This window comes from Sus scrofa, chromosome 2 (genome assembly GCF_000003025.6).
Source record: "Sus scrofa isolate TJ Tabasco breed Duroc chromosome 2, Sscrofa11.1, whole genome shotgun sequence".
Lineage (NCBI taxonomy): Eukaryota > Metazoa > Chordata > Mammalia > Artiodactyla > Suidae > Sus > Sus scrofa.
The window spans coordinates 24,602,679-24,629,070 of NC_010444.4; the positions used below are offsets into that span (position 1 = coordinate 24,602,679).

Sequence of the window (26,392 nt, forward strand, 5' to 3'; positions counted from 1 at the left end):
GCGCCTGCGCCTGAGCTGCAGCATGCGCCCGTGGAGGACTGCCGCCAGGGGGCGCGCAGGTCCCACTCGGCCGCTCTGTCTCCTCCCCGGCCAGCTCCCCGCCCCTCGCTCCCTGGGGCAAGCAGAAAAGGCGGAAGTGGGAACGTCCACTGCTGGGGCTCGGTCTCCGGGCGGACGAGGGAACTCAGCGGCGGCGGCGGCGGCGGCGGCTTTACGCTCAAGAGATTGGCATCCTGCCGGCTTGGCTCGGAGCAAGGTGACCGTCCTCTCCTGGCACCTTGGCTGAGCGGGGCCGTGCGGCCGGGTGGAGTCGGCGGCCCAGCAGACCGGAGGGGTGAGTCCCCCTCGGACGTCTCCCGGCGGTAGCGGCCTCCCTTCGCACGGGCTAGGGACATCTCCTCCCTTCTGGTTTCTCATGGGTTGGGGGCGCAGCCCTATCCCTTCGCTTTCCACAGTTTGGGGGCGCCGCCCGCGTCTCCTCGCTTCCACGGGTTGGAGACGCAGCCCCCTTTCCCCCAGTTTCCCACAGATTGGGGACGCCAACCCCTGTCCCCTCTCCTCCTCTCCCCCGGTCCGTGCCCCCCCCCCACCGCTTTCCATCCCGCAAGCTGGAATCTCGCGCCAGTTTTCTCGGCCCTACCTCCCCCAACCCCGCACAGCCCCCTTCCCAGAAAAGGAAATTGCCTCCTGGATTTTCCCGTCGCTTGGATGTTACCAGCTTAAAAAAAAAAAAAAAAAAAAAAAAAAATCCCTTTTAAGTTCCCACCTACTCGGTCTGTCATTGTCATGGGAAAGCTATTTTTGGGGTTCCCTGTTGAACTGGATAGACGTCCCAGGCAGCAATTTTTTTTTCTTTTAAGGTTCAGCTGACACGAGGGTTTCCTCCCCCTCCCCTGCACTCGGTAGTTCTAGCGATTGTTCCAGACTTTGGTTTGATACAGCTTCCTAGTATTTGGCTTCAGGGGAACTCCAGCTGAGAGTTAGGACTGTATTGAATGTGAACAGAAAGCACCTACAAGTTTTAGCAGCCTGAATGTATAGAATTTGCGTGTTTTCTCTTGTTTCTCGGGAGAGTAAATTCCTAAATGTCTTGCTACACAGGCATAGAAACAAGAAAAACTTGACAAGAAATTCTGAGTGTTGGCCTCATGAACCTGGCCACTGGGATTTTAATCCCTTTACCTGTGATTATTAGGGAAGGCAGAAGGGGCTTTTCCAGATTTTGAGGTTAGGGGTGGGGTGAGGACGCTGTGGCCTCTTGTGACCCAAGGAAGGAATGTGTCTCAGGCGCTTGTGGCCCATGTGATGATCAGAGTTTTCAGCTTGCATGCCTTACATACATCACACTATTTCAGAATTGTAACCCGAGGTCTTTTCTCTGACAAATTTGGGTATGTGTATGCTGATAAATTTTTGGCCACTTCGATTTTGAAAGAAGTTGTTCAAATGTTTGTCTCCTGGAGGAGACATGGTGTTGACTGTTTCGCAGCACCTCTTGGCCACTGCAGCACTTTTGCAGGTCTTTGTAATTTTAAAATAGGTTTTAAAGAGTCGCTAAGTAGTTCTTGTTTCTAAGCTAGCAGCAAATTAAGGTGATTTCTTAGTGTTTTGTATTACACTCTTATTTTATAATGAGTTACATGTTTAGCAAGAATGAATTTCCTTAAAATTGATCCATTCAGAGAATAACTTATTGATTTTTTTTTTCTGTGTTTATGGCATGCAGAAATTCCCAAGCTAGGGATCTCACTCTTGGCCACAGCAGTAACAACTCCAGATTGGATCATTAGCTGCTAGTCCATGGGAGAACTCCAACTTACTGATTTCTTTAGCTTGGAATGCTACTCTCATTAGCATCTACTGATCTTAGAGGAACACATTTTTGTGCATTACCCTACTCCCCCTCCCCCAAGATATTTAACAGTATGCTCCTTGGATTATAATATATACCAGATATTCATGGGTGGATTTAAACCATGATTTATTAAACAGCTATTTTCAGTGTTCATTTTGCAGTCAGAATAATTTGGCAGTGGTTACATCCACAATATCTAATTAAGGCAGTGCCTACTGAACTAGACTCACAATTGTGAAAAGGGAATTACAGTCATGAAGCTCTTAACCTACAAGATAAGGAACCGTTTGAACTTTGTTCCATCCCTTCTATTAATTCATGTAGAAAGCCACTTAAATTCTGACAGAGTAGAAAAGAGGCCTAAGAAACCTTCATTTGCAAGTAAGTCTGTCTGTTAACTCTTTATTTATTTTCACTTATGTAAAGCCAAGCCTGCCTCTGTAGCATCTCATGAAATGGTTGCCTAAGGCACCATGTGAGCATATGAGGTTAAAAAAAAAATCCTAATGAGCATAATATTTTCTGTATGGTTACCAGACCATCTTCTAGTCACTTCTATAGCTGACTCTAAGCACTTCTCAGTTACTTCTTGATGTTAATTAAAACATAGTCATTCATTGTAGTTAAACTAGGAAAGTGATTTTCACGTTAAGTCATCACAACCCTTAAGAGTAAAGGGGGAAAATGTTTTAACTTGCCAAAAAGAAGGATAAACCTAAAAATACTGAATGGTACTTAAAATACTGCTTTAAAAGGCTTAATTTTCCCTTTGCTATATAGTTAGTTCCATGGGACAAAGAGAGTGACTACCTAAAAATGTTATTTGGAAGATATAAAGCTTTTGTATTACTTCTTAAAGCATGAAAAGTAATGGATCTAGATTTTTAAGAGTGTTCACTTTCATGTTTTAACACTGTATTCCTGCAGTGGAATTCCTTTTAAGGAATTGTAACTGATTGGACAGATTTTCTTAGTAACATTTGCTGTAAAGTTCTCTTTAAAGACCTTCAAGTCTTTCGAACTGGACTGCAAGATGGCAGGATATAGACTATCCAATAAACTGAATTTTAACTATGCATTTGGGCATTAAAGGTAGACTTAGCTCAGTTTCTTTTGCTTTTGTCTCCTGGCTAGCACTTTGATATATGCTGTATAACCAAACAGATGTTAATTTCTCAAAAGTGATTTTACTTTAAAAAATAAAATGGTTAAAGTTTCAAAAGATAAATATACCTGGAATTGTCAAAGGTATATAAATTGTGTTCTCTCGTACTTACTCTGCTTCTGGGAGTGGGAGTTAGAAAGCCTGTGATACTGAATATCAAAACATATCATATTTAATTACCAGCATCATCTATCAGAAACCATTAAAATACTTTTTGAATTTCAAAACCATTACATACTTTTTGACCTAATCAACTTCTGAGGAATTTATCTGAGCTAGTAATTGAACACAAAAATATATATGGCAAGAAAAATAACAAAGGATCTAAGTCCTTGTATAGCACAGTGTCATCTGTCCTCAGATTTGGAGGGTATGACAGGGGTCTTGTACCCCATCCTGGAGGACAGGTGAAGTGACTAGTTCTGTTTGCTGTTATCTTGCCATCCCTTCCTTATCAACTTGTACTGAGTCTTCCCTAGGAATCTGCATTAGCTGTAACAGTGCTTTGCAAACAGTTTTTTTTTTAACTTTTCAAAAACATTGTGTTGGAACTGAAAAAGTAAAACAAAACACCAGTCTTTACTGATACTTTGGAATTCTGTCAGCCCAACCTAATAACACAACGCTATAGAGCAATACATAATAACAACTCATTTTTACTTCCAGGCACAGCTTTAAGTGCTTTGCACATATTAACACAGTTAATCCTCTCAGTAATTCTGAGGTAGATTCTTTTGTTATCCCCCTTTACAGATGAGGAGACTGAAGCACAGAAAGGTTATGTAATTTGCCCAGATCGTATACCAAATGATGGAGAAAAGTTAAACCCAGATCATTTGATTCCAGCACCTAAGCTCCTCACCACTTCATGGTACTGCCTCTCCAGCCAAAACAGAGCCTCATCTTTTGTAGGGGCTCATCAGATGTACTCAAAATCTTTTTGAGAAGAAGAAAAAGGTGTCTGTAGTGGTAAAAAGAGGATTACTGTCTTAACCCACTGTTTGGCATGATGGCGGCAGGGATTTTCTATGTAAAAATGAGGCAGGCAGGGGGATACATCATCTATCATATTGGCTGGAGGCCCATATTCTGTTTCTAGATCTGTCGTTGACGACCAAACAACACGGGTTTGAATTGCATGAGTCCACTTATACATGGACTTTTTCAAAAAATATTGCAGCACTGCGTCATCGCAGGTTGGTTGAGTCCACACATATAGAGCCACAGACTCAGGGCAGACTGTAAAGTTGTATGTGTATTTTTGACTACATGGAGGGGGATAGTGCCCCCATGTTTGTTCAGCAGTCAACTGTATTTCTAATTTTTTTTTTTGTTTTCAACTGTGTATCTTACACATACTGGTAATTTTCCTTAGGTGTTATTATCTACAGCAGAGACCTTGTTACATAGGCTGTGAATTGCTTTTATTTTATTTTATTTTGCTTTTTTTTTTAGAGCCACACTCTCGGCATATGGAGGTTCCCAGGCTAGGGGTCCAACCAGAGCTACAGCTGCCGGCCTACACCACAGCCACAGCAACGCAGGATCTGAGCCACGTGTGTGACCTACACCAAAACTCACAGCAACGCCGGATCCTTGACCTGCTCGCTGAGTGAGGCCAGGGATCAAACCCACAACCTCATGGTTCCTAGTCAGATTTGTTTCTGCTGCACCACGACGGGAACTCTTGTGAATTGTTTTTAGACCTTAGCTTCTCACTTGTACATTTCCTAATGGTTTAGAATTTGAAATCATCCCACCTACCTGTGAAAGCAATAGCTTTCCATAGGCAAACAAAACCTCACTTATTTTTTCCAATCATTAATAATGAAACATAGTCACTTGACTGGAGGCACAAGGACATACAAATATACTTTTTCAATTCCGTTCTTCATAATAGAAATTGCCACCCTGAACATTTGGAGGTGCAGTTGACACCTTGAACCACACAGATTTGAACTGCACAGGTCAAACTTATATGCAGATTTTTTTCAGTAAATACTGATGTACTATGAGATCCGTGGTTGTTGAGTCCACAGATGTGGATCCTTGGGAACAGAGAGCCAACTCAGACTTTCCAATGCATGGGGTCAGTGCCCCACCACCTTCGTTATTCAAGGGTCAGCTGTACACAATAGAATTTTAGGTCTAGGAGAAGAAGCTGAGATCCAAATGGTTAAGTTGCTCACAATCAACTATCTAATAGTTTCTCATGATCATCTGATCCCTTGTACATCGCTCTTCCTTACACTGCCTGCTGGTCACACTATTCTCTTCAGTTTAGGATACTTGAAGGAACCTTAGCAGAGTAGTCAAGTTCTTCAGCAGGTACTTAATGAACACCTGTTATATGAGAGGTCTCATGCTGAGACTGAGGGTTATTCTTGAAACTCCAGTCATAGGAAACAGGCATTTAAACAGATAATTATGCTATAGCTAAGTATTGCAACTGAAGTACTGTTCTTCTTTTAACCTTATATTCCATCTTTCTCCTAGATCATAAACTCCTTAATTTATAAAATAGTTAGTCATGCAGCAAAGATCAAAAAACTTTGAAAGTTTTCTGTAAATAATATGAACACAGCTAATGTATTATCGGTGAAAAGGTGGCCTGCATAGCTAACTATAGTATGTGTGTATGTATGTAAAGACATTTACTTTCTTGCTGTTTCTTTAGAACAATTGACAATCACGTTACTATGAGTCTGCTACATTGTGAAAACAGCTGTGGATCCAGCCAGTCTGAGAGCGACTGCTGTGCTGCCATGGCTGCCAGCTCCTGTGGTGCTGCAGCGAAAGATGACGGTGTGAGTGGAACTGCCAGCACAGGGAATCTCTCCAGCTCTTTTATGGAAGAGATCCAGGGATATGATGTGGAGTTTGACCCACCCCTGGAAAGCAAATATGAGTGCCCCATCTGCTTGATGGCGTTACGGGAAGCAGTGCAGACCCCCTGTGGTCATAGGTTCTGCAAAGCCTGCATCATCAAGTCAATAAGGTATGTGAGCATTAGAAGGAACCATGTCCTGTAACAGCCAAATTCAGAGAACATCATCTGTCATGTAGTCTTATCCATAAAAACCTACTTCGGAAAAAGAACACTAGGCAGAACACTGAGAAATTTATGTTCTTATTCCAATTTATACTGTAGTGTGAAAGGTCATTACTATCTCCTCTGACCCTCAGATAATAAACAATAAGGAGCTACTTCTACTTTAAGCCATTGTATTACAGACTAGGGTGTGTTTCTAAGCTTGAAGAAAATAATATGAAATAATGTACCTTAAATGATAATGCTACTAGAATATAATAATCTCAACCATAGCAGAATGCTGACTCTGTAAGAAATCATTATTCTCTTTTTAGCCACATTAATTTTTGTCTGCTGCCTGATGTCTATGGACAACTATAAAATTACCAGTATCTTTTGAGAAGGTATGGGTTGGAGTTCCCATTATGGCGCAGTGGTTAATGAATCTGACTAGGAACCATGAGGTTGCGGGTTCGGTCCCTGCCCTTGCTCAGTGGGTTAACGATCCGGCATTGCGTGAGCTGTGGTGTAGGCTGCAGACGCGGCTCGGATCCCACGTTGCTGTGGCTCTGGCGTAGGCTAGCGGCTACAGCTCTGATTTGACCCCTAGCCTGGGAACCTCCATATGCCACGGGAGTGGCCCAAGAAATAGCAAAAAAGACAAAAAAAAAAAAAAAAAAGAAGGTATTGATTGATGGCTCTGTCTTCATAATGAATTCAAAATTCATCCCTTCTCACTGCCTCCATTGCTACCACCCTGCTTTGAATCACCATCAGTTTTTTTTTTTTTTTTTTTTTTCTTTTTAGGGCAGCACCCTCAGCATATGGAAGTTCCTAGGCTAGAGGTCAAATTGGAGCTGCAGCTTCTGGTCTACACCACAGCCGAAGCAACTCTGGATCCGAGCTGCATCTGTGACCTACACCACAGCTCACGTCAGCACCGGATCTCCGACCCACTGAGTGCGACCAGGGATCAAACCCACATCCTCATGGATACTAGTCAGATTCATTTCCGCTGAGCCACAGTGGGAACTCTACCATCAGCTTTCTCACAGGCCTCCCTACTTCTTCTTTTGCCTTCTTCCAGGCTTTTATAGAGCAGCCAGAATGAACTTGGTAAAATGAGTAAGATGATATCATCTCTGCTCAGAACATTGCAGCAGGTCATCTGGGAGTAAAAGCCAAAGTCCTTGTAAGGCCCTATGTGATAGGTCCATAGATATTTTGATCTTCCATTAGGCCTTCCTCCCTTCTGCCAGTTCACGTTTGATGTTCTTGAAGCATGTTCTTGAAGCATGTTAAGCATGCTCTTGCCTTGGGGAGTTGGCTTTAGCTGTTCTCTCTGCATGGAACAGTCTTACTTCAGGTTACTGCTTAGTCAGGCCCTTTACTCCCTCCAGTGTGGTTCAGATCTCATCTTTTCATAGGTACCCTGGCTACCTTATGTATACCATAGCGTGCCTTCCCCAGCTCTCCCCACACTCCCAACCTCCTTGCCTACTTTTCTAATTTAGCATTTTTCATCTTTAAAAATACAGATAACTTGTGTGTTTATTGTTCCTTGTCCACCTGGAAGATAAGTTCCTTGAGAGCAGGAATTGAGATCTCTTTCATTTCTTGATATTTTCCTAAGTGGTGAGATCAGCACCTGATGCATAGTAGGTGCTCAGTTAATCATGATTGCTTTAACTGAATGAAAGTATATGGGATTTCCACAAATGATTCAGATTCGGCAGATGAATGGATAAAAAGATGTGATGCATATATATACAGTGGAATATTACTCAGCCATAAAAAGGAATGAAATAATGCCATTTGCAGCAACATGGACAGACCTAGAGATTATCATACTAAGCAAAGTAAGTCAAACAGAGAAAGACAATTATTATGATATCACTTATATGTGGAATTTAAAAAAAAGAGGATGCATATGAACAGAAATAGAACTACATAGAAAACAAATTTATGGTTTCCAAAGGGGAAGGTGGGAGGAAAGAAAAATTAACATATGAATAACCAATAGGGACCTACTGCATAGCAGAGGGAACTATACTGAATATTTTATAATAACTTACAAGGGAAAAGAATCTGAAAAAAATATATATATATATGTATATATATAATGTAACCACATCACTTTGCTATACACCTGAACCTGACACAACATTGTAAATCAACTATACTCCAATTAAAAAAAAAAGTATATGGGGCGTTTCTACAGATTATTCAAATTGATCTCCTAAGAAATAGATACAGTTTACCATAATTCAGAAGTAGATGGGAATATTTTTCGGTGACTAAGAAGCTCTGTACAGAATAAAAAGAAGTGGAATTTTATAGTCTTTAATGATTTAGTATCTAGTTGTATTGGTAAAATCATCTTTAGTGGGTTAGCTAGCTATTCACTCTTAAGTTTTTCTCTTTTAACTTTTAAATTAACGTGTTTTTTCTTGTGGTATCCTTATCTGGGGCTTGGTATTAGGGTATTGTTGGCCTCAAAATGAGTTTGGAAATGTTCCTTCCTCTTGTATTTTTTGAAAGAGTTTGAGGATTGGTATTAATTCTTCTTTAAATGTTTGATATAATTAACCAGTGAAGCCGTCAAATAACCAGGACATTTTTGTTTATTGGGAGGTTTTTGATTACTGATTGAGTCTCCTTACGGTAATGTAGTCTGTTCAGATTTTCTGTCTCTTTATGATTTAGTCTTGGTAGGTTGTATGTTTCTGGGAATTAATGTTTCTTCCAGGTTGTCAAATCTGTTGATATATAATTGCCGTAGTAGTCTCTTGTCATCCTTTGTATCTGTGGTATCAGTTGTAATATCTCCTCTCATTTCTAACTTTGAGTCTTTTTTTTTTTTTTTCAGTCTAGAGAAACTTTCCTATAAAATTTGAATTTGTTTACTACATCCATACTTGGGAGTCGGCTTAATTTAAATTGCAAGGGAGCACGTGTCTTTTTTTGGGGAAAAACATGTTACCCAGTGGTGCATTGCCAGTATCTGTTTAGGATTGGTTTTCTCAACCTCCATACTATTTCTTTGTTGTGGGAGAATGTCATGTATGTTGTAGGATCAGTAACAGCATCCCTGGCCTCTGCTCACCAGTTCTCTAGTCATGAGGCTCAGAGTTTCTCCAGACATTGCCAGATGTCCCCTGGGGGCTAAGGTGGTCCAGTTGAGACCCCCAGTTTAGAGTATACATAAGAGCAGTGTTGAAGGCTCACTTTTTTCCCTGTTTATAATGATTTTTATTTATATTTAGGTAGAAATAGAACGGTATTATGGATTGTTGATTTTCCTATAGGTGGAGGTGTGTAGTATTTCATGCCCAGGGAGGTGGCTAATCTTTCGCAGTTTTTAATAGCAAGATACTTATGAAAGTAGTGGAACAGTGGTCTGAAAGGAAGTAAAACCCACAAAAGGAAGTCTGAGGCTTTTTTTTCCTATCTCCCTCTAAGCTAGAAATGACCACTTACTTCAACTTTAATGTTCTCAAAGGAACGGCTCGGAAATTTCTCATCAGTTGTAGTCATTCAGAGAATCAAAAGGCATCTCAATCCAATTCCGTTTTCTTTTGGAGTGATTGCTGATGCTGTGCATAATGGTTACCCGTTTACTTTGTAAGGTTCTTCTTATTTTCTTTTAAACATCCATCAGTTAGGTTTAGGGGATGTATTTTAATAAATTTGTTTATGTCTCTGCTTCTCAAAAATATTTGACAGTGTAATAATAACATCACGCAGTCTGAGAGAGGCCCCGTAAAGGTTGACTCCATCACTCATCTCTTTGAGTTCTAAAGTATTTAACAGCAGGCCCCATTTTTCAGCACCTTTACCTGCCACAAGAACTGCCACTGTTGCTTTACACACAGGAGGTGCACAGCCAGTGTTTGAGTGATTGATGCTTGGTGGCCTACCTGACCTGCCACATTTTGTGAGTGAAGATTGAAGCATTCCAAAAAGTTACAAGGGAATGACAGACACCTGAGTTTCCTGGGGATAGTTTTTCCCATTATAAGATGGAATAAACCATTGGGAAGCAAGACTTAGAGATCATTTAACCTGGCTGTATCATACCCAAGAGAAAAGGAGGCCTTTTGTTGCCCATGAGCCAGTGTAGATGACTGTTCAGAGTAAACCTCAAAATGTAGCCTAGCAGGGCTTCTGCTAATTGGTTTATTTTTACTTATGACTAATAACTATAGACATGTTCTTAGTATATTGTGAGCAGCTTATATTTAGTTACATCTCAGTAGAATGTTCTGTGCTGACAGAACAGGGGCCTGCTAGACTGCCAGAATTCCCACCTTTAACTTTCACTTCCGTTTATGCCCATCAAAATACAATTTTATTTAATTAATTTTTCTCTTTTTTTGGTTGGAATCTATCCCACAATCTAAAATCCCTCAGTTTTTGAAGGTAATCAATATGGTGCTAGTGGTATCCATTTTATAAAAGAAGCTGTCTTCTTGATATTTACAATATAATTAGTTAATTTATTTTCTATAGGAAATAATAAGTGGAGAATTTATATGTGGTAAATTAAAGTTGTTTATATTTTCTAATGTGAATGTTTGTTTAAATCTATTTCTTTTTAGGGATGCAGGTCACAAATGTCCAGTTGACAATGAAATACTGCTAGAAAATCAACTATTCCCTGACAATTTTGCAAAACGAGAGATTCTTTCTCTGACGGTGAAGTGTCCAAATGTAGGTTGTTTGCACAAGATGGAACTGAGGCATCTTGAGGTATTGAAGTTATTCTCTAACCATTAGCATAGATGCAAGGAAGTTCTAGAGAATAGGTTCTTTGCTGTGTCTGGGTATTGCCAGTGCCTAGCGTATAGTGACTGGTTAGTAAATTCTTGCTGAATTCATACCAACCCTTTTATTGTTTATATAATTAACAACAATATAATAGGAACCAGGAATTTCTTACTCCATTTACTCTGGCTTTGCCCCATGATAATAAAAAAGAAATTAGTATTCTTCAAGTTTTGGGGGTGACCATTATCTGCAGTAAAGCTGAAGAGTATTTTAAATACAAGTGTCACATTTTTAATCCCATAATATCATTTTTCTCATTTTGAAATAAGCATGAGTCCCATATAGCCATCATCTTAGCACCCTCATCATACTCCATTTGAAATTAAACATTTAAATATATTTGTAACTTGCCCCCTTTACCTAGCTCCTTTGAAGGAGTGGCCTTTTTGACATAGTGCTAAATTGGTAATTGGAAAATCTGACTTCTTTCCATCTCTTTTCCCTAATTGGGTCATGAACTTGAGAAGTCACATCATCTGTATAAATTTTCAATTCACAACCATTATTTTAAAAAATCCATTGAGGCCTTCATATTGTAGTTTTGTGGTGTGTAGGTTCAGTAGCTAATTGTATAGAAAAGAACAGTGTATTTTTAGAAGAGATTATATTTAGGAGATTTCTTAAGGATTGACAAATATTAATTGATTATTTTTTTCACCATAGGATCATCAAGCACATTGTGAATTTGCTCTTATGAATTGTCCCCAGTGCCAACGTCCCTTCCAAAAATGCCAACTTAATATTCACATTCTCAAGGAGTGTCCGAGGAGACAGGTTTCTTGTGTAAACTGTGCTGTATCTATGGCATTTGAAGATAAAGAGGCATGTACTAACTTGGATTTGTTGATTGCACTATTTTTTTTTTTTAATGTATATCAGAGAGGGTTAGCAGTATGTTTATCTAGTTCTGAGTCTGTATTACCAGTTGTGAGAGGATTGATTTTTAAGAAAATAAGTTCAATAATCCATTTTAGTCATTGAGGGTAGGGTTTACATTTGCATCTCTTTCTTAGATAGTATTATTTATACTACTTCCCACTATAGTAGATTTACAAGTAACAAAACCTTCTAGAAAAGGTATGCTCATCTACTTTCCTATGTGATATTTTAATGACCAATCTCAGAATAGAGAAAGACAAGTAAAATAATTGCTGTACAAGACTTATAGTTTTCTCTTTAACATAGAGAATGAATTGTTAAAACTTTTGTGGAGATTAAATTAAATCCCACAAAATGTGTTCCTTTGGTGATAATTCATTGAGCTATACACATAAGGAATTCACTTTTTTGTACATGTGTTATACTTTAAAATGTTTTATTTTTTAAAAGAAACTTCATGGCACTTGACAGCATCATGATAGAATATTTTCTTTTTTTTTTTTTTTTTGTCTTTTTGCTATTTCTTGGGCTGCTCCCGCGCATATGGAGGTTCCCAGGCTAGGGGTCGAATCGGAGCTGTAGACTCGGCCTACGCCAAGCCACAGCAACGCAGGATCCAGGCCGCGTCTGCAACCTACACCACAGCTCACGGCAACGCTGGATCCTTAACCCACTGAGCAAGGGCAGGGACCGAACCCGCAACCTCATGGTTCCTAGTCAGATTCGTTAACCACTGCGCCACAACGGGAACTCCAGAATATTTTTTCCATTTAGAAACTGAGATGTAGAGAGAGTAAGTAATTTTATATTAATATTGTCAGTGACAAAGCAGTGAGATCATAGATCCCATCAATACCATACACACAATCCATCTTCTTTTATAATTATTAAGATACTTACTTAAACTTTCTTATAAATTCATTTTTGTAATTTCCCCTACTTTCTTATGAGATAAAGCATATTATATTCATTAAGGTTGATGAAGTATTTTTTTTAAAAAGTCAGCTAACGTACTAAAATATGAAGAGAAGTCTGAGGCATAATTAGAGTAAATTGGTGCCTTCCTAAACTTCAGTAAATTACATGGATCTAACCAGAAAGGTTTATCATTTCTTAAATTGATTATATTCTAGAAAAGGCTCACCTTTCTGGGGCCTTGAGAACCTGGGTACCAAGACCTCCTGCTGTAATCATGCTTCTGTTCTTTAACCCTCCTGATGAGAGTTTTAATTAAATCATCATGCTCCTGCTGGAAATTTGTGATAGGATGTCTTGGGAGAATTACAGTATTGGTAAATGATGCCCCAAATAGTCACAGATGCTCTGCCTTATGTTAAAAAACGGATTTAAGAGAGTCTCTTTTGGAGTTCCCGTCATGGCTCAGCAGTAACAAACCCACTATTATCCGTGAGGAGACAGGTTCACTCCCTGGCCTCACTCAGTGGGTTAAGGACCCAGTGTTGCCATGAGCTGTGGTGTAGGTCACAGACATGGCTGGGATCTTGTGTTGCTGTGACTGTGGTGTAGGCTAGCAGCTACAGCTCCGATTCAACCCCTAACCTGGGAACTTCCATATGCTGCGGGTGCAGCTCCAAAAAGAGACAAAAATAAATAAGTAAATAAATAAATAAAAGAGTCTCTTTTGTGTACTGCCATATTCCTTTAAAGACTTGGAGGGTGGGAGTTCCCATCATGGCACAGCGGAAACGAATCCAACTAGGAACCGTGATGTTGCCTCGCTCAGTTGGTTAAGGATCTGGCATTGCTGTGAGCTGTGGTGTAGGTTGCAGACATGGCTCGGATCCTGCATTGCTGTGGCCGTGGTGTGGCCAGCAACTGTAGCTTCGATTGGACCCCTAGCCTAGGAATCTCCATATGCTACTGGTTGTGGCCCTGAAAAGCAAAAAAAATAAAATAAAAAATAAAGACTTGGAGGGTGAGATGAATCTCATTACTACACTGGCAAAGGGAGAGAAAATAACTTTTATAGATTATTCTCACGTTTTTGTGTTACACACATCAATGTGCTTAATTCATAGTGAAAAAATTACTTTTTAAAAAATTGGTTGTTTTTACCTTTTCAGGTTTTCTCACATTTTTCTTATGTTTCCCTAATAAAATTTAGATTCATGACCAGAACTGTCCTTTGGCAAATGTCATCTGTGAATATTGCAATACGGTGCTCATCAGAGAACAGGTATAATGATTCCCTTTCATAAATCAATATTTCTATAAAGAAGTGAATTGGGTTTTTAATTGAAAAATTTAAAAAATAAGGTAAAATGAACATAGATTGAAGAAGAATTAAAATTATATTAATTTTAAATGCAAAGCAAAGCCACAATGAGGTTATCGCATCACACCAGTCAGAATAGCTATCATCAGAAAGTCTACAAATTTTGGGGAAGAGGGAACCTCCACCACTGCGGATGAAAATGTCAATTGATGCAGCCACTCTGGAAAATAGTATGAAGTTTTCTTAAAAAACTAAAAGTATAACTACCATATGATCCAGCAATCCCACTCCTGGGAAATATATCCTGAAAGATGAAAACTCTAATTCAAAAAGATACGTGTACCCCAATGTTGACAGCAGCATTATTTACAATAGCCAAGGCTTAGAAACAACCCAGATACCCATCAACAGACGATTGATATAAGAAGATAGGGTAGGAGTTCCCATCATGGCGCATTAGAAATGAATCCAACTAGGAACGATGAGGTTTCGGATTCTATCCCTGGCCTCACTCAGCGGGTCAAGAATTCAGCATTGCCATGAGCTGTGGTGTAGGTCACAGATGCAGCTTGGGTCTGGCGTGGCTGTGGCTGTGGCATAGGTCGGCAGCTGTAGCTCTGATTAGACCCTACCCTGGGAACATCCATATGCCGTGAGTGTGGCCCTAAGTAGACAAAAGACAAAAAAAAAAAGAAGGGTATATGTAAACAATAGACTATTACTCAGCCATAAAAAAGAATGAAATACTGCCATTTACAGCAACATAGATGGACCTTGAGAATATCCTGAGTGAACTAAGTCAAAGACAGATGTCATAGGTTACCACTTGTGTGTGGAATCTAAAAATAATGCAAATGAATGTACACACAAAACAAGTAGACTCACAGGCATAGGAAACAAATTTAGGGTTACCAAGTGAGAAGGGGAGGTGGGAAAGGATAAATTAGGAGTGTGGGATTAACAGATACAAACTACTAAACATAAAATAGATAAGCAACAAGGATTTATTGTATAACATAGAGAGCTATATTCAATATCTATAGTAACCTATAATGGAGTATAATATAGAAAATATAAACATGTATAACTATTTTATACGTGAACCCAACACAATATTGTAAATCCACTATATTTCAGTTTTTTAAATATGAATTTTTTCAAATAATATACTTTCAGAAAGAACAAAATACTCAGCTCTAAGTGCCTAAAATTCTTGTCATTAACATAATACCTATGTTTATGTATATTCATAAAAGTTCCAAACAAGCCTAGTAATTATAAGATAAAAATAATTTAAAATGTTCATTTAAAGAACAAAAAAAAATCTTCATAAGGAGTTCCCATCATGGCTCAGCAGAAATGAATCTGACTAGCATCCATGAGGACGCAGTTTCAAACTCTGGCCTCACTCAGTGGGCTAAGGATCTGATGTTGCCATGAGCTGTGGTGTACATTGCAGATGCATCTCGGATCCTGCATTGCTGTGGCTGTGGTATAGGCTGCTGTTCCAATTAGACCCCTAGCCTGGGAACCTCCCTATGCCATGGGTGCAGCCCTAAAAAGACAAAAAAAAAAAAAAAAAAAAAAAAAAAAAAAAAACTTCATAAGAAATACATTTTTCTACACTGTGAAATAAGGATTTTAGGTATCCAAAAACCAGTTGAGACAGTAAGAGAGAAATGAATGAAATAAAAGAAAGCAGATCTATTCAATAGCAGAACATTATTTGCAACCATGACCTCTGAGACATATTGGAGATTTTGAAATTTCCAGAATCTGTAGCCCCTCTGCTCAGCTGTCTATAGACCACTGATGGGACATAATCAGAAGTAGGAGTTATAATAGAAAACTATTCATTTTTTTTGTTAATAAGAGAAAGGAAAATTCCATCTGATTGTTATCTTCTGACATTTGGAGAGTTACCCACAAAATATGAATATTAGTCACTAAATATTTATGTACCCATGAAATCTGCAAACCCAGAGATCATAATTGATTACTTTACTAAATGGGAACAAGCAAAACCTGTCACTCGACTAAACTTTTCCATTCATCTGTTGACAGAGTCCTTTAGTTTTTTTTTTTTCCAACAAAGCCTTAATTTGAAGGTGTTAAACTTGTTTTTGCTTATGAAGTCTCACCTCCCTGGTTTTTCTTTTTGTTCTGTTTTAGTATTTAAAGGAAACCATGTAGCACATCTAAAACTCAGCAAAAGTAGAACTTAATGTAGGAAAAAACCCTAGTGAAGAGTCAGAAAACCTAGATTTTGATCCTCACTGTGCCACTAACTTGCCCACTGATCTCTGGGAAGGAAGTTGACATTCTCAAGCAGTGATCAGCAAACCCGCCCACCATCCAAATCTGGCTGCTGCCTACTTTTGCAAATAAGTTTTATTTGAACAGAGCCATGCCCATGTGTCTGTATGTTGTATATGGCTGGTTTTGTACCATAATGGTAGAGTTGAGTACTTAGGACAGAGACTATGGAGCTTATAAGGCTGAGAATATTTACTGTTATGACCCTTTACAAAAAATTGTCCTGACCATTATTCTAGATTATGAGAAATAAAGGATTGGATTAAATAGTTTCTGATGTTGTTTCTGTTTGAAGTATCTATGATTATAGCTAAACTAATTTCCTAAAGGTAATTTAGTACCACTTTCAAAGAACATGATTCTTCATAATGGATCTTACCTTAAACAATAATTTTCAGAGTCCCAGAATCAAAGGCTGAAACTTTCTTAACCCTTTTAAGTGCTTAAAGTATCCTTTGAGTTGCCCCATTGTAGTCAGAGCGTGCCCAGGTTAACAAAAAAAAAAAAAAATAAGATTTATGACAAGTGGTCAAGAGGGAAGTATTGGATGTAATCAGTGGCTCTAATGTATACAGTTTACTGGCCCCTGTTGAGTAGCCTGGACCACAGTGTAGGGTGCTAGTTGAGTTTACAGTCACGGTTGACATGGGAAGGTGCTTTTTCTTTAAAATACCACTAGAGGGTGCCAGTTTCTTGGCAGTAGGAATAAATTCATTTCCTTGAAATGAATTTTGAGTGATTTGGGGGCATAGTATGAGATGATAACATTACCTTGCTCTGTGACTTTTGGAAATAAGTATCATTTTAATCTTTGTGGACTAACTAACATGTTTCTGTTAGAACTATAGCCATAGGCAGTATATAATTTTATTTAGAGGAAATGTAATTCTTCATTTCAAGTGTGATCTTGTCCAACAAGATTATGATATGCAGGGAAAAACATTTTTCAACCTTTTTTTCTTTTTGGTTTTCAGATGCCCAATCATTATGACCTGGACTGTCCTACAGCCCCAGTTCCATGCACATTCAGTACTTTTGGCTGCCATGAAAAGGTAAGGTTCCTTTTTTTCCTTTTAATTCTTGACTATAGATCAAGAAAATTGAACTATATAGTGTAGCGGAGGATACAGTTGTGATGGGAGATGGCTGACATGCAGTGTATATGTGGTCTTAAGCTCCAAAGAGAAACTGGGACTCAAGAGTATTGGTTTGGGGAAGTTGTTTGTGATAATAATGGAGGGTGTGATTGGGCTCACATGAGTAAATGTGCACGGGGAAAAGAAATAGACCAGGAAAGGAACCCTGAGTGAACAGTCTTAGAAGTTGGTGAAATAAGCAAGGAGAAGGAAGGTATTGCAATCTCCAAAATTAGTTTCAAGACCTAGTGATCAGTGTCAAATGTCTGAGAGAGACTGTTCGTGTAAATCTCTCTTTCTGGAGAGTGCCGCGAGTGCAGTAACACTTTCGCTTTTCCACTGTGCTTTTTTAATTTCTAATTTTTTTTTTACAGTAAGTATACATTTAATAATTTAAAAAATAAAATGAGCAAATAGTATATAGTATGACTACACTGTGGGAAAATTCTGTATTGTTTGTGAGCATACAGAAAGACTTAAAGGAAATGTATCAATATGTTAATGGTGTTAGGTGAAATAAAGCAACTCATTTTCTTTCTGATCATCTATATTTTCTATAATATACAAAAATTACTCTTACGATAAAAAATTATGTCATGAATATTTTTTCATATCAAAATTAAAATATTGATGACTTTGGAAGATGCTGAAGACAGGAAAGATTCCATTTTGCAATAGATTTATAAAAATAAATGAGGGTTTGGGGTCATTGTAGACGGACTACTTTTGGTTATAAAAGGAAGAGGGAGGAAAATAGTATTAGCTCGAGGGAGATAAAAGATCAGTATAGAGGTTTGCCTTTTTTGTTTGTTTGTTTGTTTTTGTTTTGTCCTTTTAGGGCCGCACCAGCAGCATATGGAGGTTCCCAGGCTAGGGGCCGAATTGGAGCTATAGCTGCCAGCCTACTCCAGAGCCACAGCAACGCCAGATCGGAGCCACGTCTGCGACCTACAGCACAGCTCATGGCAATGCTGGATCCTTAACCCACTGAGAGAGGCCAGAACCCGCAACCTCATGGTTCCTAGTCAGATTCGTTTCCACAACGGGAACTCCGAGGTTTGCCTTTTTTTATAAGAGTTTAATAGTTATATACTGAGGGAAAGAATTAGGGGGGATGTTTAACAGTAAAAGAGACAGGGGGTAGCTAAGCAAAACCTCTGAGGTGTTGGAACGGGGTGGGTGCCAGTTAGAGCTACAGGAAGCATCGCTCCGAGACCAGAGGAGAGTCAGTTCTGAATGAGAAGAGAAGGATGGGCGTAGATCCTGATACTTTGACAGGTGGGAGAGAGGTTTATCTGAGTGACACCTGGAATATTCAGCAGATAGCCTCGGTTTTTCAGGGAATTAAGAGGTGAGGCCACCTCTGGATTGAGAATCTGATGAAGACAAAGAAGGTTGTGGGGGATTGAGGGCAGTGATGACATCAGTTAAAAACCTTTTATTTCACATGGCCAGGTCCCTTTCCTAGTCCTCATATGTCTCTTCCTAACCTCAGGCCTGTGCTTGATTTGTAGATGCAGAGGAATCACTTGGCACGCCACCTGCAAGAGAATACCCAGTCGCACATGAGAATGATGGCCCAGGCTCTTCAGGGTTTAAGCCTCGCAGTAGCTCCTGTACCTCAGCGTGATATGCTTCCCTATGATTCTTCCCCTTTGTCTCGGATTTCCTCTGGCTGTTGCTCAGACCAGAATTTCCAGGAAACCATTCAGCAGTTAGAAGGTCGCCTTGTAAGACAGGACCATCAAATCCGGGAGCTAACTGCGAAAATGGAAACTCAGAGCATGTACGTAAGTGAGCTCAAACGAACTATTCGAAGCCTTGAGGACAAAGTTGCAGAAATAGAGGCACAGCAGTGCAATGGGATTTACATCTGGAAGATTGGCAACTTTGGGATGCACTTGAAATCTCAAGAGGAGGAGAAACCTGTTGTCATTCACAGTCCTGGATTCTACACAGGCAAACCTGGCTACAAACTGTGCATGCGTCTGCACCTGCAGCTGCCCACGGCACAGCGCTGTGCCAACTACATATCCCTCTTTGTCCACACCATGCAAGGAGAGTATGACAGCCACCTCCCTTGGCCCTTCCAGGGAACGATACGCCTTACAATCCTCGACCAGTCTGAAGCGCCTATCAGGCAAAACCATGAAGAGATAATGGATGCCAAACCAGAGCTGCTTGCCTTCCAGAGACCCACAATCCCACGGAACCCCAAAGGTTTTGGCTATGTGACTTTTATGCATCTGGACGCCCTAAGACAAAGAACCTTCATCAAGGATGACACTCTATTAGTACGCTGTGAGGTCTCCACCCGCTTCGACATGGGTAGTCTTCGGAGGGAGGGTTTTCAGCCACGAAGTACGGACTCGGGGACATAGCATCCCCGCCTTGTTTTTAAAAAAAAAACAAAAACTTATCTGGGAGTTCCTGTTGTGGCTCAGTGGTAGCAAACCCAACTAGTAACCATGAGGACTCAGGTTTGATCCCTGGCCTCTCAGTGGGTTAAGGATCCTGTGTTGCTGTGAGCTGTGGTGTAGGTTGCAGATGCGGCTTGGATCCCAAGTTGCTGTGGCTGTGCTGTAGGCCAACAGCCGTAGCTCCGATTCAACCCCTAGCCTGGGAACTTCCATGTGCCGCAGGTGCGGCCCTACAACACAAAAGCAAACAAACAACCCTCATCTGGAAAAAACTGTGCCTTTACTTGCCCTGTACTCTACAGTAATATGCAAACAAAAAAAGCAGTGGGAAAGATGCAGTACCCCTCAGTGAATGTGATTGGAGAGGTCGCTTACTACTTTCCTGTTAAAAATACCCCAAAGTGATTTTTTTCTTTGGAATCTACATGTCCCGTGCTTTTTCAAAACTGTCATACCCGAAGTGCCTGTGGCATACCGCAGCAGCTGTTTGTCCAATAGGATACCTCTTTGTTGTACTTTCCTGGGCTTTTGCTCCAGGGGGTGTTATTAAACCTAGGGTCGGAGTAGTGAAGCTCAGACCTTTTAATAATAATGGACATCCCTTAAAATTCCACGTATTTTTATAGTATTAGATGCAGTGTATTTCAAGTTGAGAATCACTACCGCCTTGTGCTGGTGCCAGCAGGAAGAATGATTACTCTCTTGAGTTGAGTTCTCATTTTATTTGACTTCCAATTGATTTCAGAGGATTTGAACTGTAATCCTTGGAAAGCTTAAGTTCTCATTCACCCTGTTTTTCCCCCCAGGGTGTTCTTAAGGATATTTAGGGACTAGTTTAAACCCTAAACATAACCTTACTTATTCAGTGTGAATGTGTTGTCTGTTGCATAATTCTTGTGTAAGTGTTTCTACCTTTGATACTTATTTCCTTGAGGCTACAATGTAGCATCTTCTCCAGAGTTCAGAACTCTGACAACCATGTGGAAACCAGCTGCTGGGTGTTATGCTCTGAATCCGTTTTTGTCTATTCCCGGCAGAGTGAATTCCTGAGCCTTGGTATGTTCTCTCTGTTGCTTAAAGCTAACAGGACAGGGAGATGCACAAGCATAATCACCAACATGAAAAATAAAAGTGACCCAACTCGTCCACCGATACGGCAGCTCATGGATGGTGACAAAGAAGCTATTTGAGCCAGAAATTTTCAGCGCTTTTGAACACCTTCTGGTTTAGTTCAGTTAAATGGAAGAAAGTTGCTTTCCCAAAAGCAGAGTTTTTTATTGCTTGGGAGATTGTCGGTGTATGTGAGAGGCCACCAAACCAGGGTTGGAAGCCCCAGTGGTTATATCAGGACTTTGCTGGAGTGAGTGGCTTTGGTCCAACAGTTCTTACCAGAGGAGGATCATGTAGAATGTGATAAAGTAGCTAAATGTTCCTAATAGGGAGAGATTTTTGTGTGTGCACCATTACATGTTCATTACAGCCTGTAGGTTTTAAAGATGATGCTGAAGTCTAGGTATTAAGGGAGTCCCACACTGGTGTTGGCTCCTGAGAGGACCCACACAGCATGCCGTTTACACAAGACTGTTTGAAGCTGTCTGCACCTCCAGAGAGGCCAGATCAGCCCCCTGACCAGTGTTCAGGCTCAGCCTTCATTTCAAGAGGAAACCAAGAGATTGCGGAGAATGGTTTCAGTTCAGGCAGACCGAGCAGGTGTCCCTTTACTCTTCTCTCTTCCCTCCCTCCCACCCCACACGGAGGCTCCTGCTCTGGTGGGTTTATGTTATAAAGTGAAGAAAAGTCATACAGAGATCCTGTTCCCACTGCCACCACCGTGGCCCCTGCCCATCACTAGTCCACAGTTTGCCTGCTGGTAGTTTGTGTTCCATGGCTCCTGAGCTCTCCAGCCGGCTCCTGACAATCACTCGGCACAGCCCTCTGGGTGGGGGAGCCGGCACCGCTGCTGTTTCTGTGGCTGTTTTCCAATAAGTAGACAATTATTGAGTTCTAGGTAAAAAACAGCGATTATTCTTACTGCATATAAAAGGCCTGTATGAGTTCCCTGGTGGTCTAGTGGCTAAGGATTCGGCCTTGTCACTGGTGTGGCTCAGGTTTGATCCCTGGCCCGGGAACTTCCACATGCCACAGGTGCAGCCAAAAAAAAAAAAAAGAGCCTGAAGAAAACATGTCCTTTTCTCAGAGAAAAATGTTGCCGCAAAATATTCAATCCTAGCAAAGAAGGAAATAATATTTACAAGCTTCCTGGTCAAATTTCTGTTAAAGACATGGCTGTACATTAGGTACTGAGGTGAGTCATTTCCTGCTTCGGTTTTTTTTTTTTTTTTCTACTAACTCAGGAGCCTTAATCCAAACCAAAAGAGTTTTTTGCTCCACTTCAACTTTTCCTAGCTTCAGTTTTCCCATCTATAAAATAAAGGAGTTGGATTAAATGTTTCTTATGTGCACAGGAACCATAAAATTCTGTTTTCAAATGAAATTCTAACCAGCAAAATGTTGACAATATTTACAAAAGTGTACAGTAGAAAAATTGTTTTAACTTATTTTTTTGCTGACATAGTGCCTTACTTCAATCTATTGTCAATTTAGGGTCTCCTCTTAATTTGAACAAGCAGTCTTTTTACCCCCAATATTTGTATTAAACCTGCCACTTATTTTATATTGGTTGTTCATTGTGAATATGGTGGAATAAAAGTAATGGTCAAACTGTCTTTGCAGATAGGAACTTCTGTTGACTTCAACTCAGACTCAGGTCTTAGCTGGAAAGTGGGTCTCTTCCTTACACTCTTCAAGCCTCCTGCCCCACTCTGAAACATGCTGGTTTCACCCAGTTGGCTCACAAGTTTGGGGGCTGCAGGTTTATATTTTGTTTACCTTTTAACATTTTTCTTAGGACATTGCTAAATTAAAAGGAAATTGTTTCCTCTTTTCCCAGAGGTGTCCAACCCAAAGTTGTATGGAACTTGCTGCAGATCATACCCCTTTGCTATTGGAGAACAAGTCAGGATGTTGATTGGTAGGTTGGTAGTTTTTATTATCCTTTGTTTATTGCAGTAATGACAGTTTCTGGGTATATGACAAAATGATTCAACTTTTATTGGAGGGAGAAAAAATAGAATAGGAAAAGGTAAAATAGAATGAAAAGTGATTTTTTGCCCCCAATGATGGACCGTAGCAGAAATGTTGGATGGTCTTTGGCAGTTAATTTTTGTGGCAGGTATAAAATTGTCCTCCATTACTGTTTTTATACCATATATCTTAGGTAAACTAAGCATGTTTATGAATTATGCATGCAATTAGAAAACATTTTTAATTATTAGAGTTTTCTAACTTAAGGCTTTAAAATACTTTTCCTTTATTCAGTTACTGCTGCTCTTTTCCTGTTTTGCCTGTTAAATTCTCATTGCTTTAAGTGAAATACCATCAGGGTTTTTTTGTGATGCCTATTTGCATAGACCCTAAAGAGTGCAGTGCCTTAAGGAAACGAAAAAGGGACAATAAATAGTTATTTGTGTTTTTCCTTTGAAATGCTTTCTTTAAAAAATTGCCAAGTGCATGTGATAAGCTGTACTTAGCTTCACAGTTGCTATCTTTGAGTCTGCAGAAAGGAGTTGTTCCACTCTAGCCCTGAAGAGAACCCAGCTCTGGGCAGCAGGGGCAAGGTCTGTCCGCACTGAAACCCCAGACTTAGCCCAATGCCTGGCGCACACTCAAATACTATTAATGCACATTTAGTGAAAATACTGGTTGTAGCACACCACTTTTTGGCAGGTTATTATCATGTAAGTTTTAGGTGGTAAGGAATACATTTTCTTTTTGCTTTTTCCCCCTAGCACTTTACTGTGAAAATTTTCAAACATGCAGAATTGTTGAAAGAATTATATGGTGACCATCCACTACCTAGAATCTTATAAATAACATTTTGTTACATTTGCCTTATTTAAGAGAGACTGCTTTTTAAAAGTTTTATTGAAGTGTAGTTGATTTACAATGTTGTATTGATTTCTGCTGTACAGCAAGGTGATTCAGTTATACATATGCATATATTCTTATTCATATCCTTTTCCATTATGGTCTATTGTAGGATATCAAATATAGTTCCCTGTGTTATACAGTAGGACCTTGTTGTTTTTAAGAAAGTATATACTACTTTAAAGAAACTTCATCAGCTTTGGTTTCTCTTTAAAAATCACACTGCTAAGATAATTGAACAGCTTTAAACAAGTAGTCTTAAACTCTGGGGAAACCTGTGATGTTTGCATTATAGCTGAAATTGTGGTCCTTACTTTAAGCTAGTTTTAAACTCTGTCACGCTGAATTTCAGTCTTAATGTATTTTGCCTGAAGGGATTTTTTTTTTATAATAGAATTATTTGAAAGTCTTTGATCAGTTGTGCAAAATATTCTAATGTTATTTTCACACTTGATAAATTATCCAATTAATTTCTCTGGTGAGAATGTAATTTTGGGCCCATTTTGCATAAACAAGGTTCCAGGATTATGTTCCCAGAGGACTTGAAGAGGCAGGGTAATTTAGTGTGTAAACCACTCAGTTAGGAGCTAGGAGATGTAGACTTTATTCCCGACTGACCATTGGCAGATCACTTCTCTTTGCGTCCATTTATCTATTTGTAAAGTTAGGACTAGAATTTGAAATTTGATATTATTAAGTAATGGGTAGCGTTTATTAGTGCTTAGGTCTTTTAAGAAAGACACTTTATTTAAAGAATATATATACTTTATGTCTAACTGCATGACAAGCTATGGAATGAACTCTGACTTCTGAAAAATTAAAGCACAGGCAGTGGTCAAAGCATCTTAGCAAAAAGCTTGCTGTTGAGTTCCTGTTGCAGCTCGGTAGGTTAAGAACCTGACATAATATCCGTGAGGATGCAGGTTTGGTCCCTGACCTCGTTCGGTGGGTTTAGAATCCAGCGTTGTGGTGTAGGTCACAGACGGCTCAGACCCTGCGTTGCTGTGACTGTGGCATAGGTTCGCAGCTGTGGCTCTGATTTGATCCCCAGCCTGGGATCTATGCCACGGTGCGGCCCTAAAAAGACAAAAAATTTGCTGTTGCTTAAAGCTTACTAGTGCCACAGAATTTGTGAGTGGTTTTCCTAACCCATCTGGACTCTGAAATACTGTGTTTTGTGAAGGGGTGAATGAAAAGGGGAAGGAGGTAGACATTTATCCTACAAAGACTGAAAATCAATGTTCAGTTTAAGAACAGGCTGTGTGAAAGGGTGGGGAAGCCATCCTGACTTAACTGCCACACACCCTGCCCTGCTCCCCGACCCCCACCACGCACAGCATGGAACAGCCCTGCTTCTGCCAGCTCAGCCATGGGCTGTCTCCGTCAGGTCCATACAGTTGAATTGCAGGGTCAACCAAGGGCTAAACAGGGTCTCTGTGCTCCATGTAGTCGATCAGGTGCCTTGTTTCTAAACCCGTGTGATGAATGTAGGTTCACGTTTATCTCTCAAAGGCATGAGTTTTTAACCTTAGACCACATCTTGGTTGCAAGGATATGATCCAAACCGTGTTCCCTGATTGGCACCTCGTTGAATATTAACTTAGAAGAAAACACATGCCAGACTGACATGCCTACCCCTCCTGTTGGTTGTTGATACTTTCTTAGCCTCTACATTACACCAGTATCTTTACCCCACAAGTACTCTAAATAAAATGAAATACGGATATTTCAACTGTTTTTTAGTAAGACTGCTTTAATTTTTGTCTTTTTTCTATTTTGGAGACTCTGTAACTCACTAATAGGGAGGAAAAAATCATAGGCACTAATTTTCACTTGAAATGAAATTAATGTTCTGCCCTTTCAGGAAATAATAAATGAGGATTCATTCTAGTCCTTGGTTTAGGCTGTGGTTTCTGCCCCAGAGCCTGAAAGACTGCATTTCGCAAAACAAAATTAGGCCCAAGGGGAAAGAAACTAGTGAGAGTGTGAAACCAGACAACTGGTTGAACTTATTGTGAAACAGGTAAATGAGAAGCCTTAGTTCTCACCAGTTTCTGCGCTGTGTTCTCCCCGCCCCTCCTTAGCGTTCAGATGCTCCATGGATAAGTTTTGAAGTAATGGCTGTCTCTTGTGGGGCAGTTAAAATCATTTTTAATAAGCTTTCAAAGGGTCAACCCCTATTTCTTCTAAAATAGACTTAATTTCCCTACGTGGAATGTGAAAGCTGGTAAGACATGTAATTGCTTTATAAAACCCCACCTTTATTTTTAAATTAAATATTCAAAAGTGAAGTAGTTATTAATCCCAGAATAAGCTATAGAAATTTAAAAAAAAATTCTGCCTCTTGGGTTACATTTGACACTGTCAAAAGTTCAGGAAAAAACAGAAGTAAAACCAATGAATCATTGAAGTGGTAATTGGTAAAAGTTTATTGCACATGCACCAAAGGTTTGCAAACTGGGAGCATTTGAACCAAAACCTGGAATGCAGCTCAGAAGTGTATTGTTATAATGCAGCTTATCTAGCTTGGGGACAGT

The 26,392-nt window shown here is 39.8% G+C and overlaps 1 protein-coding gene across 3 annotated transcripts; it reads left to right on the forward strand.

The window, feature by feature from the left end:
* TRAF6 (TNF receptor associated factor 6) lies at positions 71 to 25,585 on the forward strand. 3 transcript variants are annotated; one of them, XM_005652801.2, is made up of 7 exons: positions 71 to 334; positions 5,698 to 6,018; positions 10,653 to 10,803; positions 11,545 to 11,703; positions 13,886 to 13,957; positions 17,287 to 17,364; positions 18,963 to 25,585. In XM_005652801.2, the coding sequence occupies exons 2-7, from the start codon at positions 5,720 to 5,722 to the stop codon at positions 19,827 to 19,829; spliced, it is 1,626 nt and encodes a 541-aa protein (XP_005652858.1). In that variant the 5' UTR covers positions 71 to 334; positions 5,698 to 5,719; the 3' UTR covers positions 19,830 to 25,585.